At 35.0% G+C, this 17900-nt stretch overlaps 1 protein-coding gene across 1 annotated transcript; it reads left to right on the top strand.

Annotated features, from left to right (window-relative positions):
- Nucleotides 1–688: 688 nt before the first annotated feature.
- On the top strand, nucleotides 689–3684 carry LOC129900228 (CBL-interacting protein kinase 2-like). Its single transcript, XM_055975151.1, has 2 exons — nucleotides 689–888; nucleotides 1738–3684. Exon 2 carries the CDS (start codon nucleotides 2070–2072, stop codon nucleotides 3480–3482), a length of 1413 nt encoding a protein of 470 aa, XP_055831126.1. The 5' UTR covers nucleotides 689–888; nucleotides 1738–2069; the 3' UTR covers nucleotides 3483–3684.
- The last annotated feature ends 14216 nt before the right edge of the window (nucleotides 3685–17900 follow it).

Here is a 17900-nt window from a genome sequence, read left to right on the forward strand (position 1 = left end):
TGAAAATTATTCAAATTAAGAATAAAGCTCGTTGCTTTTTTTTTTCAATAATTTAATTGAAGCTGCAATTCTATCCATTTATTTATTCAATCCGAAATTTATTTTGTTTCGTTTCAAAAATCTAACACAATTTTATATCTTCGACACAAAGAAATATGCGGTGGAAAGGAAGCAACTCTCCGACAGATCATTCAGCCGACATCTCACATTTTTGCTCCCTATTTAACTATCGCTTGAGGATGTAGTTATAGATAAGTTAGTTTTAGTGGGTCAAAATTAAATAGATTTCAGTCTGTAACCAATATTAGTGGGTCACGGTTTTGAAAGCTTTCAGATTAAAAAAAGAAAACATGACTAAAAATAATTCATTTTAAAGCTCTCGCATCTTTCCCAATAAGCTGTTCAAAAAACATTTGAAAAAAAAGGATTTGTTTGTATTATTCTTTTCCCTCCTAGGCCGCTAGCCTTTTAAGGAATAAACGTACATAGATGCGTGGGACATAACATAAGTTATAAGAAATCTTGTGATTAATTATTTTATAGGAGATATAATATGTAATGAGCATTTTCAGAGTGGATTAAGAGTAATTAAAGACTAAAAAGTCCTTATATTATTATTATTATTATTTATTGTGTAAACAATTTTGTACAGGTGTCCAGTAGGTGTAAAATACAATTGCTTTATTTTGTCAGATTGCAGAAGCTTACATACTTTTCACTTGCAGACAATTAGTAATTAAGGCAACAAATTTTGAAGATTACAAATTATAATTAGTCACAGCTTTATTGGTTTCCTATACAAACAAAATACAGCTTCACGAGATTAAACATTTTTACCAACACACCTTGCATTTTCCTCCTCGGATCGTCCCTACTTGTTGTATTCAGGTTTCTTTCTTTAATCAGTTTTAGGTTTAATTTTTGGTAATTTGGATCCGTTTGTGAATTTTAATTATTTATGGTAGAGAATGAATTCGATGAATTTTGTTTAGAATCTGGGTATATGATGCGTGAATGTTTCACCTTGTGTTCTGGAAATTTACAAGTATTTAGCATTACCACTTTGTTCATGTTTTCCTTTTGTGGTATGGGTAGCAAGTATTTCGTCTGAATGGTTTCATTTTTGTTTAAATGCCTATTCTCGATTTGATCGGAGAAGTCTTTGTTATATCTGCATAAAAAATCTACTTTTAGATTGAGAAAAAAAAAAAACCCTTTTCTGGTAAAGAAGGGGGATTGAATTGGTTTTTCTATTTTCACCCTCATTCCTGATAGGTATGGTGGTCCAGGATCAAGATATAAAGAATCTAATTTTAGATTCAGAAACAGATCTTGCCTATGAATAGCTATGAACATGATACCTATTGTTTGAACTTTGTTGTCGTATAAATGGAAGCAACATTTCTCTGTAATGACAGTTTAACCTGCATTGGTGGTATGGCTTTTTGGAAAATTTCCAAATGAACAATTTCAACTAAATCTTTTCATTTCCTATTTTACTATTACTTGTAATTTGCGCATCATTTTCTTATCTACTTCCCAAGGTAAGGGTAAAGTCTGCGTACACTCTACCCTCCCTAGACTTGTTGGATTACATTGGAAACATTATTGTTGTTGTTATTGTTGTATTTTCTTATCTATCTATATTTTCCCTTTTGTGTTTAAGTTAATAAATAGTAAGCTCATATTGATATGTTCTGAGTTTTGAGGTTCTTTTACTTATCTGGTAATTTTCAGAGCTCTGCGACATATCACTGAAAGCAATATATTTGGGATGCAGAAAGATGGGGTTAAACAACAGCTCTTGGCTCTTAGACGCCTCTGAGTTTCCATCTGCATTGGGGTTATTCTGTTTTCTACATCATGTTTCCAAATTTGCAGCTCATAGAGCATTTAAGTTCTCGTACCAGATGCACACTGAAGCAACAGTGATTAAGAATCTTGGCGTGCTGAAGCACAGCCTTGTTGCAGACGGTTGAACACTGAAACAAGGTCTCCTGCCTGTAAAAAGAGAATTACCATATCAGCAGGAGTGTTATTTATAGTATAAGTAGAATTGTTTGTTGAAAATGGAGAAAAAAGGAAATGTATTGATGCAAAAATATGAGTTGGGGAGATTATTAGGTCAAGGCAACTTTGGTAAGGTTTATTATGGAAGGGATCTAAATAGCGGAGAGAGTGTAGCCATTAAAGTAATTGATAAAGAGAAGGTTCAGAAGGCTGGACTGATCGAACAAACCAAACGAGAGATATCGGTTATGGCACTGGTCAAACACCCACATGTTGTGCAGCTATACGAGGTCATGGCAACTAAGACAAAGATTTACTTTGTGATCGAACATGCCAAAGGCGGCGAACTTTTCAACAAGCTGGTAAAGGGGAGGCTCAAGGAAGATGTTGCTAGAAAGTTCTTTCAGCAACTGATCAGCGCTGTTGAATTTTGCCACAGCCGAGATGTTTATCACCGTGATCTCAAGCCGGAAAATCTCCTGCTGGATGAGAATGGAAACCTAAAGGTCTCAGACTTTGGATTGAGTGCATTGGCAGAGTCTAAGAGGCAAGATGGGTTACTCCACACAACCTGTGGTACGCCAGCATATGTTGCTCCTGAGGTGATTGGTAGAAAAGGATATGATGGTGCCAAGGCTGACATCTGGTCTTGTGGGGTGATCTTATTTGTCTTGTTGGCTGGTTATCTTCCATTCCATGACTCAAATCTCATGAATATGTATAGGAAGATAATCAGGGCGGAGTACAAATGCCCTAATTGGTTCCCACCAGAAGTGCGTAAACTTCTCTCTAGGATCCTCGACCCGAACCCTCATACAAGGATTTCAATAGACAAAATTAAGGAAGGCTCCTGGTTTAAGAAAGGGTCAGAATCCAGACATGTGGGAACCAAACAATTAGTGAACCAAAATGTTATTGCAGATGGTGGTGCTGTTTCCAGTTCAAATTTGGAGAATAGAACCTCTTCCTCCTACACCAAGCTAGAGTTGGAGAATAGTACCTCTTCCTCCGACATCAAGCTAGAGTCGGAGAATTGTACCTCTTCGTCCGACACCAAGCTAGAGTTGGCAAAACCTGCAAACATCAATGCATTTGATATCATATCTCTTTCAAGCGGGTTTGACTTGTCTGGTTTATTCATAAGAAATGATCAAAAGGAGGAACTGCAATTCACATCAAAGAAGCCTGCCCCAGTCATCATATCCAAGCTTGAGGAAGTTGGCAGGAGTCTGAACCTAGAAATAAAGAAGAAAGATGGTGGATATTTTAGATTAGAGGGATTAAATGAGAGAAGATATGGAACTCTGTGCATTGACGTGCAAATATTTGAAATTACTGAATCCTATTACTTGATTGAGCTGAGAAGGTCCTGTGGTGATGCGATTGAGTACCAAAACATGTTGACGCAAACTTTCAGACCAGCTCTTGAGGAAATTGTTTGGGCTTGGCAAGGTGTGCAGTCCCATCCATAGCAAGTAGAATCACTAAAATGAACTTCTGATTTCCAGATGCTCAGTCTTGTCTGTTGATCATACTTTGTATTAGTATTTAAACTAATTATGTTTGTTTGGTGCGCTAGTTCTAATTGTCATTTTAACTTAAGTATCAGCACCTGTCTAAGAAAGCATGTTACTGCAAACTTCAATTATTTTCCCAGAGTTGTCTTCATGAATATTTCTGCCGTATGCTATCTCCAAGAAATGCTGCAATAGCACTAGTTTTCATGCTTGCATGGGTTAAATCGTGGAGGTTGTGTTGTATTTCTATTTGGAAATTTGTTCTCAAGACCAGACAGAATCAGTGTAACAGCAACAGGGTATGTCGATTCTACTAGCCAAGATATCATAGTGTAGTTTAATCCTTTGGTCTTTGAATTATTTAACTTTGACATGATTCAGATAGTCTCTCATAGAAATGACCTCGACTTGTTGGCTATCTTGCTTGAGGAAATTTGACAAAACCTAAATATTAATGCTGTATATTTGTTTCTGGATTTATAAGAAAGGGACCGTTTTGCTGTGCATTCAATTTGCTTACCTTTCTTTAAGTTGTCCACCTTGTTTTGGACCTGACACTCTCTATGTACTTTATTGGAAATTTAGGTGAAACATCCAATAATAAAACAAGCGTGTGTGTGTTCTAACTTGTACATATTTACAAGGGCAAAGTTTCATTATTTACTAACTAAAGATAAATAAGTAATGCAATTAAACCTCCAAGATAACATAAAAGATATTTCTGGACCGCTTCAATCAAATAAAGTGAGAGTGCTCTTCAAGTTTGTGTAGGATTTCAAATTCAAACTCCATGGACAACTAGATGTGTGCATGCATGAAGTTTGTTGGAACCTTTTTGAAGTTCCTATATAGCTAATTATGAGATTTGAGGATTTCCCGTTTGGCAAAGCAAAACAAAGAAAAAGTTGTGGGACTGGTTTTCCATCTTATTTATAATTCGTCTATAAAGTAGACAGGAATAAAGGGAGGAAGAAGAAAAGATGAAAAACAGCTGGAGTCACCTTCTTTTTTTCAAAAAATATTACTTGTAGGAAAAGTATGAAGTATTTTATATGGCATAATGAGATGGTATGAAAGGGGAATTAGAGTAATAAAACAATAGTCTTTCTTTTTGTGCAACATCCACAATATAGTGTTTTATCATATTGTATAAGTAGAAAATAAGCCTGCTGTATGGCACTAGAGTTGAAGAATAAGGAACAAAATGTTATAAATTAACTTACTTGACAATTTTATAAAGGAAGAAGAACAAGAGAATAATATAGAAAGTATTAATAGAGAGAGTAGTAATATAGAGAGAGTAATAGTAATTCTCTTCTTTTATATGTTTTGTGTGTTTTTACATTGAAGTTTAAGGCTATATTTATAGCCATATTTACAAGTGGAGGAAAATATTAGTGGGCAATTTACCCACTTAAAAAGTAAATGGACTATCCACCATTTTAAGTGGACAACCATTTTACTTGGTTGATAATACTCCCCCTTGGATGTCCACGAGAAATGTGCCTCGTTAAAACCTTATTAAGAAAAACCCAGTGAGAAAAAGCCTAATGAAGGAAAAAGAGTACACATATCTGATAATACGCCTTGAGTGCTGCCTCATTAAAAACCTTATCAGGAAAACCCAGTGGGACAAAACCTTGACTAAGGAAAAAAGAGTACAGCGCGTATTTTGCTCCCCCTGATGAAAATATCACTTAGTATCTCGAAAACGACGCATTCCAATTTTGTATCTCATTTTCTCAAAGGTTGAAGTTGGCAATGCTTTGGTGAACATATCCGCCAAATTGTCACTTGAACGAATTTGTTGGACATCTATTTCACCCTTCTTTTGAAGATCATGAGTGAAAAAGAATTTTGGTGAAATATGTTTTGTTCTGTCTCCTTTGATGTATCCTCCCTTCAGTTGAGCTATACATGCAGCATTGTCTTCATACAATATTGTTGGAGCGTCTTTTGTCAAAGAAAGACCACATGTTTCTTGAATGTGTTCAGTTATTGATCTTAACCAAACACATTCTCGACTTGCTTCATGAATGGCTATTATCTCTGCATGATTTGAGGAAGTGGAAACCATAGTTTGCTTTGTTGAACGCCATGATATAGCTGTACCACCACATGTAAATAAATAGCCTGTTTGCGATCGACCTTTATGGGGATCAGATAAATATCCCGCATCTGCATAACCGATCAATTGTGACGTGGAATCATTTGAGTAAAACACTTCCATATCAATGGTACCTCGAAGGTATCTGAATATATACTTAATTCCATTCCAGTGTCTGCGTGTTGGTGAAGAACTAAATCTTGCTAACAAGTTTACTGAGAAAGCTATATCTGGTCTAGAATTGTTGGCAAGATACATTAATGCACCAATTGCACTAAGGTATGGTATTTCAGCACCAATAAGTTCTTCATCATTTTCATAAGGCCGAAACGGATCTGTATTAATATCAAGAGATCTCACAACCATTGGAGTACTCAATGGGTGTGCTTTATCCATATAAAATCTCTTTAAAATATTTTCAGTATATGTTGACTGATGGACAAATATCCCATTTGTAAAATGTTCAATTTGTAGACCAAGACAAAATTTTGTCTTTCCAAGGTCTTTCATTTCAAACTCCTTTTTCAGACATTTTACTGCCTTTGAAAGTTCTTCTGGAGTTCCAATAATATTCAAATCATCAACATATACTGCTATTATGACAAATTCAGATCTAGACCTTCTCATAAAGACACAAGGGCAAATTGGATCATTTTTATATCCTTCTTTTAGTAAATATTCGCTAAGACGATTGTACCACATTCGCCCTGATTGTTTCAACCCGTACAAGGATTTTTGAAGTTTTATTGAGCAATTTTCTCGAGAATCCTTGTATGCTTCAGGCACTTTGAACCCTTCGGGAATTTTCATAAAAATGTCGTGGTCCAATGAGCCATATAAATAGGCAGTGACCACGTCCATTAAGTGCATTTCAAGCTTTTCATGAACTGCCAAATTCATTAGATACCTGAAAGTAATTGCATCCACCACAGGGGAATATGTTTCCATATAGTCAATGCCAGGTCTTTGCGAAAAACCTTGGGCTACAAGTCGTGCTTTATATCTTACAACTTCACCCTTTTCATTTCGTTTACGCACAAAAACCCATTTGTGCCCTACTGGCTTGGCACCTTCAGGTGTTCGAACTATTGATCCGAAAACTTCACGTTTTTCAAGTGAAGTTAACTCTGCTTGAATTGCATCCTTCCATCTTGGCCAATCATTTCTCTGTCTGCATTCATCGACAGATTTTGGTTCAAGATCCTTATCTTGTTGCATTATTTCAATGGCAACATTATAAGCAAAAATATTATCGACCACAATATCATTTCGGTTCCACCGTTTTCCTGTCGAGACATAACTTATTGAGATTTCTTCATTCTCATTATTTTCAGGTACTTGGACCTCCTCGGTGGTATCACCATTTGTTGTGTCTCTGGGCTCTTCTTGAGCACTCGTCTCCAAATTATGATCATCTTGATCATTTATTTCTTTCCTTTTTCGAGGATTTTTATCTTTGGAACCAAATGGTCTTCCACGTTTTAAGCGCGGTCTAGACTCATTTGCCTGAACAAGTTGTCCTACCGGGACATCAACTCGAACTTGAGCATTAGCAGCTGGGATATGCGATTTAGTAACCCGTGGAAGGTTAGTAAATGCATCCGACAGTTGATTTGTAATATTCTGCAAATAAATCATCTTTTGAACTTCTTGCTCACATTGATTTGTTCGAGGATCTAAATGAGATAGTGACAATGAATTCCAATCTATCTCATTTTTCAACTGCTTATGTTTTCCCCTTAATGTTGGGTATACTGATTCATCAAAATGACAATCAGCGAATCTTGCCGTAAATAAATCTCCAGTCATAGGTTCCAGATATTTTATAATAGAAGGAGATTCATACCCAACATATATTCCCAACCTTCTTTGGGGATCCATCTTTGTGCGGTGCGGTGGAGCAATTGGGACATATACCGCACACCCAAATATTCTAAGATGGGATATATTTGGCTCCCTTCCAAACGCCAACTGTAATGAGGAAAATTCATGATAATTTGTTGGCCTTATGCGCACAAGTGCTGCTGCATGCAAAATAGCATGCCCCCATACTGAAATAGGAAGTTTTGTCCTCATTAGCAATGGTCTAGCTATCAATTGGAGGCGTTTAATCAATGATTCTGCTAGACCATTTTGAGTATGTACATGAGCGACCGGATGCTCAACTTTTATTCCAATCGACATACAATAATCATTAAATGATTGAGATGTGAATTCACCAGCATTATCAAGACGAATTGTCTTTATTGCATAATCTGGAAATTGTGCTCTTAACCTTATAATTTGAGCTAACAATCTCGCAAAAGCCATGTTGCGAGTTGATAATAAGCACACATGTGACCATCTTGTAGATGCATCTATCAAGACCATATAATATTTAAAGGGTCCACATGAAGGGTGAATTGGCCCACATATATCACCCTGTATACGTTCCAGAAACGCAGGGGATTCAATCCCAACCTTAGTTGCTGATGGTTTGATAATCAGTTTTCCTTGGGAACAAGCAACACAAGAGAATTCCTTAGATTGAAGAATTTTCTGATTCTTCAAAGTGTGTCCATGTGAATTCTCAATAATTCTGCGCATCATATTATAACCGGGATGGCCCAACCGGTCATGCCAAATGATAAAATTATTAGAATCAGTAAACCTTTTATTTACAATGGCATGTGATTCAACATTACCAATATTTGTATGGTACAACCCAGAAGAAAGTGCAGGTAATTTTTCGTGCACAATTTTCTTCTCCATATTTATTGTAGTAATATAAAGGTATTCAACCTTTCCTTCATTTGCAATCTCAATATGATAGTCATTTTGGCGAATAACCTTGAAACTTAACAAGTTTCTTTGAGACTTACTACAATATAATGCATTATCAATTACCAATATCGTTTCTCCAGGTAGTAATAAGGCTGCTTTTCCAGAGCCTTCAATTAATTTTGTACTACCAGATATTGTATTGACATAGGCCTTTTTCATAATCAAATGACAAAAATATTTCTTTTCTTTTAATATCGTATGAGTTGTGGCACTATCCAAAATGCACATATCTCCATTATTCATCTTGAATCCAATTGAAGACTGATAAATTTATTTATCTTCATAAAAAAAATACATTGTAAGAAATAAAATAAGTAACAATTTTGCTAGAAAAACATAAGTCCCTTTTTTTTAAAGTTAAATTATGGTAATTTAGAATTTAAAAAATTATATGATTCAATTATGATGAATGTTACAATAATTTAGTTTATGGAATTATATACTTATTAATCTTAAATAAATATTATACACAAGTATTAAAAACAAATATAAAATATTATAAAACATTAATATAATATTATTCATCATGTAAAGATAATTTGTTTATTGACAAAAATAATACAATCATTATATATTATTAATGTCTAAAACATTAACAAGAATAAACAGTTAGTATAATGACATTAAATAAGGCGAATATTATTTTTAGTAACAATATGATATTAAGATTAAATAATAGCACACTAATAGTAATTAATTACAACATTGTAAAATAGCACAATGTAATAAACAATATACAATTATCATAAAAATGTGACCTTGATTATTATTATTATTTTTTTCTTCAAATACATAAACGTAAAAATACAATAATTCGAAGTACATGATAACATATTGAAAAACATGAAATTAAACATCAATTAAGATCCTTAAAAAAATCTTCAACCTCCAAATGAGTAATATCATTGAGGTCATTAAAATCATCATCCCTTAAGGCCAGATTTGTTTCAATATTATCATTATTCAAAGGCCTTGCCTCAACATTATTTTCGAACGCCAAGTGTGACTCTATCCGAGCATTAGAAGAAGGGGCACCACCTCTATTTGCCTTTCTTTTAAAAGAATTTTGATAAAGTCTTACAAAATGTTCAGGCGTCCGACATTCATTTTTCCAGTGGCCTTTCATGCCACAACGATGACAGTTACTTTTTGAAGGGCCATTTTGAGAACTGATAATGTTCTCCCTTTTATGTTGACCACCACCTCGACGATTATTAAATCGTCTTCTGTCATTGCCACGTCCACGCACATTATTGTGGCCATAATTTTTATTTTGTCTTCTTTCAGACTGGCCATGTGCCTTTACCATATTTACCTCAGGTAACGGAGCAGTTCTAGTGGGACGGGCTTCATGATTTTTTATTAAAAGGGCATTATGTTGTTCAGCCACCAGAAGGCATGATATCAATTCAGAGTATTTTTTAAAACCCTTTTCACGGTATTGCTGCTGTAATATTACATTAGAGGCATGAAAAGTAGTTAGTGTCTTTTCTAACATGTCCTCATCATTTATATTTTCCCCACATAATTTTAATTGGGAAGTTATTCTAAATACAGCAGAATTATACTCAATTACGGTTTTAAAATCTTGAAACCGTAAGTGCATCCACTCATAACGAGCCCTTGGCAATATCGTTGCCCTGAGGTGGTCATACCTCCCTTTTAAGTTTTTCCACAATTCAAGTGGATCTTTCACTGTCAAGTATTCCATTTTTAGGCTTTCATCTAGATGATGACGAAGGAAAATCATAGCCTTTGCTTTATCCTAACTTGATGTTGTATTTCCTTCAATTATAACATCACCAAGACCCTTAGCGGTAAGGTGAATTTCAGCATCAAGTACCCATGACAAATAATTTTTACCAGAAATATCAAGTGCCACAAATTCCAATTTTGACAAGTTTGACATGATGAAAATTAATTTGAAAGTAACAAAGATAACTTAAAAATTAAATTTCTTTAGTAGATATACCTGATATAGAAGTTAATTTTCTGAAAAATTAGAGCTTCGTGCTGATAACGTGTTATAAATTAACTTACTTGACAATTTTATAAAGGAAGAAGAACAAGAGAATAATATAGAAAGTATTAATAGAGAGAGTAGTAATATAGAGAGAGTAATAGTAATTCTCTTCTTTTATATGTTTTGTGTGTTTTTACATTGAAGTTTAAGGCTATATTTATAGCCATATTTACAAGTGGAGGAAAATATTAGTGGGCAATTTACCCACTTAAAAAGTAAATGGACTATCCACCATTTTAAGTGGACAACCATTTTACTTGGTTGATAATACAAAATCATTTATAGCTTCTCTTAACGAAATTATTAACAAGCTCCCTAAGAAACCAAGTTAACAAAATCAATTATTCCATTGTATTTTTGTTATATATATGATGAACCCATTCTTATGCATGGATGCCCCATGTCGGCCGTAAACTTTAATTTTAATTTTCTTTTTTTTTGGGTTCGCCATCAATATTTAAATAACAATAGTTTGAGGTCTAATTATCTGATGTTTCTAGTCTCCACATATGGAAGCTAAGTCCAAAATAGATTGTATTTTCGTGCTGGCCCAAGTTGAAGAAGAAATTAAAAGTGAGAATAACAGCAATATCATGTTTTATTTTTTCAAAACATGACAAATTTTTCTTTTAAACCGTGACGTAGCAAAATATATTATATCTGGGTGCATGAAATATTTAATTCGAACAGAAATCACGCGAATACGATATCTAAAATACTGTATGTGTATGTATGCCTTTTCAAATCAGAAGCTGCATGTGAAGATATCAACTATACGTATGGCTAACTGAATGCAATATACGAGTATATAACTGTATGTGCAAGTGAGAAGGATATGTGAAGTGTGTGTTCTATGTTTGTCATATGTACGTGTATGTCAGGATCTTAGGATTATTAGATATATACTAAGATATATGTGTATCTTGTGTATATCTGCTACACATAATGTCGCAATGTTTTATATATCTTTTAAAAAAGTAGCACTATAGAGAATTATCAATGATACTAAACTATAGTTTAGGCAGGAAAAAAATGTATGATAAAGTAGCACAACAGTGAATATAAGTATGCATCCAATTAAAGTAGTGGTTGTGAGTATGGATAATGATAAGATGTTGCATATGATATGACTACTTTCTTGCTAGTAAATGAAGAAAATTAACTATGAGAAGGATGAAATGATAATGTAAGTTTTGTCCAAGAAGTAAATGCCTCGCTTCTTAATTATTATTGCGTTTGTATAAAACAACAAGGAATGTGCTTATTAATACTGGTATTGTTATAAAACAAACTAACTTAGCAAATTAGTCAGAAAGAGAGACAGTAAAACAAAGAGAGAGAATTGAGAGATTTCTGTGTGTGTTCTTCATTGTTGAAAATATGGCTATATTTATAGCCAATTGACAAAGACAAAAGGTGGGTAACTTGGCCATTTAAGTGTTCCATTTAATTAATGGAACATCCACTAATAATACTTAATAATACTTCCCCTTGGATGTCCATGTAAAAGAAAAATTCTAGTAAAAGAAAAAATATCCTGAACACCCATAGATATTGTGCCTCGTTAAAACTTTACTAGAAAAAACTCAGTGGAAAAAAGCCCAATGAAGAAAAAAGAGTACACACATCTGATAATACGCCGTGACTGCTGCCTCATTAAAAACCTTACCAGGAAAATCTAGTGGGACAAAATCTTGATTAAGGGAAAAAGAGTACCGTGCGTATTTTACTCCCCTGATGAAAACTTCATTTGATATTTTGGAGAAGGCCCATTCCAATCTTATACCTTAGCTTCTCAAAAGTAGTTTTTGGTAATGCCTTTGTGAATAAATCTGCAAGATTATTACTCGAACGAACTTGTTGTACATCAATATCACAATTCTTCTGGAGATCATGTTGAAGAATAATTTTAGTGAAATATGTTTTGTTTTGTCTTCTTTGATGAAGTCACCTTTCAATTGAGCTATGCACGCGATATTTTCTTTGAATATAACTGTGGGTACTTTGACATCATTTTTCAGGCCACATCTTTTTTTGATGAACTGTATCATCGATCTCAACCACACACATTCTCTACTTGTTTCATGAATTGCTATTATTTCAGCATGATTTGAAGAAGCAGCAAAATAGACTATTTTGTAGATCATCATGATATAACAGTTCCTCTATATGTAAATAAATAGCCTGTCTGAGATCGAGCTTTATGTGGGTCTGATAAATAACCTTCATCTGCATAACCAATAAGGTCTGTACAACCTTTGTTAGTATAAAACAAACCCATATCAATGGTACCTTTTAGGTATCGCAAAATATGCTTGATACCATTTTAATGTCTTCGCGTTGAGGATGAACTATACCTTGCCAGTATATTAACAAAAAATATTATATCAGCTCTAGTTGCGTTAGCAATATACATAAGTGCACCAATAGCACTGAGATATGGTACTTCAGGACCAAGAAGTTCTTCATTCTCTTCTGGAGGTTGAAATATATCTTTTTCCACTTCAAGTAATCGAACAACCATTGGAGTACTTAATGAATGTGCTTTGTCCATGTAAAATCATTTTAAGATTTTTTCAGTATAGGCAGATTGGTGGACAAAGACCCCGTTTGCTAAATGTTCAATTTGCAGACCCAGATAAAATTTTGTCTTTTCAAGATCTTTCATCTCAAATTCTTTCTTTAGATAGTCAATCGCCTTTTGGACCTCTTCAGAGGTTCCAATGATATTTATGTCATCAACATAAACGACGAGTATAACAAACTCTGATTCTATTTTCTTAATAAAAACACATGGACAAATGATATTATTTATATAACCTTCATTAATCAAGTACTCACTAAGACGATTATACCACATGCGCTCTGATTATTTCAGATCATATAATGATATTTGCAATTTGATTGAGTACATCTTCCGAGATTTAATATATGTTTCAGGCAATTTTAATTCTTCTAGGAATTTCATGTAAATTTTATTATCAAGTGAACCATAAAGGTAAGCTGTAATTACATCAATTAGATGTATTTCAAGATTTTTATGTACAACTAAACTAATGAGATATCGAAAAGTTATTCCATCCATAACAAGTGAATATGTTTCTTCATAGTTGACCCTGGATCTTTGAGTGAATCCTTGTGCAACAAGGCGTGCCTTGTATCTTACAATTTCATTTCTCTCATTTCGTTTTCGCATAAAAATCCATTGATAACCAACTGAATTTACACCTTTAGGGATTTGGACTACAAGTCCAAAAACCACACATTTAGCAAGCGAGTCTAATTCTGATTGAATTTCCTTTTGCCATTCTGTCCAATCACATCTACATCGATATTCTTCGACGGATTTAGGCTCAAGACTTTCACTATCTTGATAAAGTTAAGTGCAATATTATATGCAAAAATATTATCCATTATAATTTTCGATCGATCTAAATTTATCTCATCACCGGTAGAACGTATTGAAAGTTCTTTATTCACTTGAATCTCAGGTTCACTGATTTCTTCAGGAATATCAGGATCACTCAAATTTTGACCTTCTTCAGGAGGTTCTTTTATAGTATCATCTTTATTATTTCTCACGCTTCTCTTTCTAGGATTCTTATCCTTTGAACCCAATGGTCTACCACACTTCAGGCGTATTTGGGATTTAGAAGATATGGTACTAGTAGATGGTCTTTTGGGGACATCAATCCGGATAGGTACACTCATTGCAGGAATATGTGACTTAGTTATCCGTTTCAAATCAGTAAATGCATCTGCATTTGATTTGCTATTTTCTATAAGTGTATGATCTTCTGGACCTCCTGCTCATATGTGCGGGTACGTGGATCAAAATGAGATAGTGATGAAAATTTTCACGCAATTTTTCTTTCGGGTTCCTTTTTCTCTCTCCCTAATTACGGAAAATTTATTTTATCAAACCGACAATCTGTAAATCGAGCAGTAAATAAGTCTTCTATCAATGGTTCAAAATAGCGAATTATGGAGGGTGAGTCAAACCCAAGATATATGCCCAACCTTCGTTGAGGGCCCATCTTTGTACGTTGTGGTGGTTCTATAGGCACGTATACAACACAACCAAAATTCGTAGATGGGCTATATTTGGCTCATGAACAAATACTAATTGTGATGGAGAGTATTTATTACAATTTTATCACGATCCAATTTCTTAGGTCATAATGACACCTAGTATAATCCACCAATAGGTAAGCCAACCCATCAACCCAAAACTTCAAGTAATGGGTTTGAGTGCAAAAACTAAATAAGAGTGGCAAATTATAAAGATAGGTAGAAAGAATAAGCGGAAGTAAACCAAAACATGATATAAACAACTAAAGATCCCTTCCAAAATCTAGAAGTCATAAATATAGAGCTGCTACAAAATAAAAGACGAGTACAAATCCCAAAAGTCGACCAAAAATATATACAACAACTAGATAGTCTCAAAAGGAAAAAGACGGGCTATCTATACTAAAGAAGACATGAATGATCTAAAAATGCCAAGTGCTCACCCTAGTCTTCGAGGCTGACTACAATAGGCCCGATCTATCCACGGTGGTAACTGGTGCTCGGTCCTGCATCACGAAAGTAGATGCACAGTGTAGTATGAGTACCAAGACAACAGGTACCCAGTATGCATCATAGGTCGAATGAGCAGAAAAAGTAAAAACAATATGAAAAAGAGGAATAGCCTAAATAGGAGTCAACATAAGTATCAAAAGGGAAAAGAGTATGAGAAATACAGCTAACTATACCCAACTGGGTCCCCATAAGCCCAGTCGGGACACTCGTGTGCAAGTTAAATAAAAACCCGGATGAACCCCCATAAGCCCACCGAGTACACAGAATAGTTATAACTACCAAGGCTAGGAACCAAGAATCTGCGATGTCAGGAACCGAAGTACTGTATCATTTCCAAACCCAGAATCTCCAAGAGTCAATCGATCTAGGGGTGCCTTAGGGGTTGAGGCCGAGAATGGATCCAGATGCTCGCCCGATTGTTTAAAGTGGCCAAGGTCGGGACTGGATATCTGGATGCTTGCTATAATACATAAGTGCGATCGAAGTCGGGACTGGGTACCCGAATGCTCACCATAATACATCGGTATAATCGAGGCCAAGACTGGATATCCGGATGCTCGTCATACTAGTAAGCCGGTAGAGGTCGGGGCTGAGTACCTCGATGCTCCCCGATAATTCAGAACGAAGGCCGAAACTTGGTATCTGAATGCTCACAGATAATTTATCCCATGATGCCAAATATTCTACTTCCCAACTAGAATATAAAAGTACCAAAATCTCCTTCCCAATGAGTCAACCGATATGCCGCCAAAATTGGAACCGGAGTCAAAGTCAATGATCACAAAATCTAATATTGCCGACGCATCACAAAAGTCACGATTATACCGATTTATGGATGAAGATATTTTTAATAGCAAGGGTAACACCTAACTAAGGCCAAACTACCAGACACTAACCCGCTACACCATTCTACAAGAATCTAAGTCCACCGGAGTGACGTCGGGGCATCTAAAGAAAGTTTACATCCCATACTAAGGCCAACATACTCTACAGTATCAACAACATGCTCATTCAACTCTCTTTATATACTAACAAATAATGACAAGATACACATGCTTCTAAATATCCGAAAAAACCGATAACAAGCCTAAAACATGATTTCTAACACCTAAAATATACAATCAAACTACCCAACCCAAATTCTAACTATTTCAACATGCTTTCACATATTCCATCTCAATCTAATGAAAGGAAAACCGTAGCATATCTATAGGCTAAACACGCGAGCTCCAAATCACAGTGCCGGAGCTTTTCCCTTCTGAACTGCCTCAGAATGCTGCCACGTTGTCAAAAATAGAACCACGGCGTCGATACGGTCGTTTAAACACTAATTTCATAATTTTTGAAGATGGACCAATTTTGAGGTTTAAAACAGAAAATGTGGGACCCACATATGGAATTCCGGATTTGACCCCCAAAATAGGTTTGAAACGTCACCCAAAGCTCATAAATCAGATTTATAACATAATTTGGGGTGGAAAACTACGCGGGACGAGCATGGAACCAAAACTCATAAATTTCAACTAAAAGATCAAAAATGGCAGCATCAAAATCAGTTAATTCTGAAGAAATGAGACTCTTTCAACCCAAAAAAATTATACTATAACGATCCTTGTGGAAAACCCCACAATCTAGCCTCAAGAATTACTCAAAACGGAGTTATATAGATCATGATACACTTTTCTAAAATTCAATAAAATTTCATTCCGAAAAAGATTAAATCAGTAACTAAACATACATATATTTTTACCTTAAACGAAGCTTTCCCTCGCATTTTTGAGTTCACCAAGAGATTCCTCACGAAATTTTCTTGAATTTAAACCCTTGAATCACCAAAATAGGATTTACATAGGTCAAGAAATAATTTCTCAAAGTTCTCAAAAAATCATTCCGAAAATGGACACTGCTGTAAATAAGATCATGAATTTTACCTGAATCAAATGCTCCAAATCAATTTTTAAGCTCTTCAATGTGTTCTCCATAAAAAATCTCACAAGTTTCCCTTTTGAATCACCCGATTTGGAGCTCTATAGCCCAAGATAAAAGGTTTTAAAGTTGAGACAAAATTCAAAAAAGAAAAAAAAAGGGCTGCTGTGCTGCGATTGCTACAGATTTTTGCAAAAATTCAAAATCTCCGATGGGGTGCTCGGGATTCGTTCAGAATTCGATAAAAATAAAATAAATATGCTATCCCACTAAATTAGACGTTTCGGACTCAATGACGCATTCTGAATTCCCATACGAGATCATTTTAATAAAAAGTGGATCCCACATCCAAGTGTCATTTTAAGTGACATTCCACAATGGGCCTCGACATTAGATCAGAAGCCTCAGAAAGCGAACGAAAGGTCGCTCTAGACCAAAATCAACATTTCGAAACTAACTGCGCTGTCAAAATTTTCATCCGAGCGCCTTTTCCAAGAATGTTGACCAAAGTCAACCATAAGCTAACTTTCAAAGTCAAAAGCCCCAAATGGCCCCAAACTCATATCGATTGCCTCGATAGTCATGCCAACAATGCTACTAGCCTAATTTGGCCATTTCGGAGCTGATGAAATTATTAGGATTTGAATTTAAGGTCTTCTTGACCCAAAATTCGAAAAATAATAACTAAACCAACTTAGGCCTTCAAAATACCAAAATGAGCTCGGGACCTCTAAAAATTCAACCAATATTTCTTCTAGACAAAAAGTCATCTCCCGAACCCAATGGAGTTGTCGGAATTCCATTCCGAGCAACAGAACTCTAAAAGTTGACCAAAATCAAACCTTGACTTAAAATTCCTCAAATTCTCAACTCAAGGCGTCAAATATTCGTTATAACTCCAAAACTGATT

The sequence above is a fragment of the Solanum dulcamara genome, chromosome 8, assembly GCF_947179165.1.
Source record: "Solanum dulcamara chromosome 8, daSolDulc1.2, whole genome shotgun sequence".
NCBI lineage: Eukaryota > Viridiplantae > Streptophyta > Magnoliopsida > Solanales > Solanaceae > Solanum > Solanum dulcamara.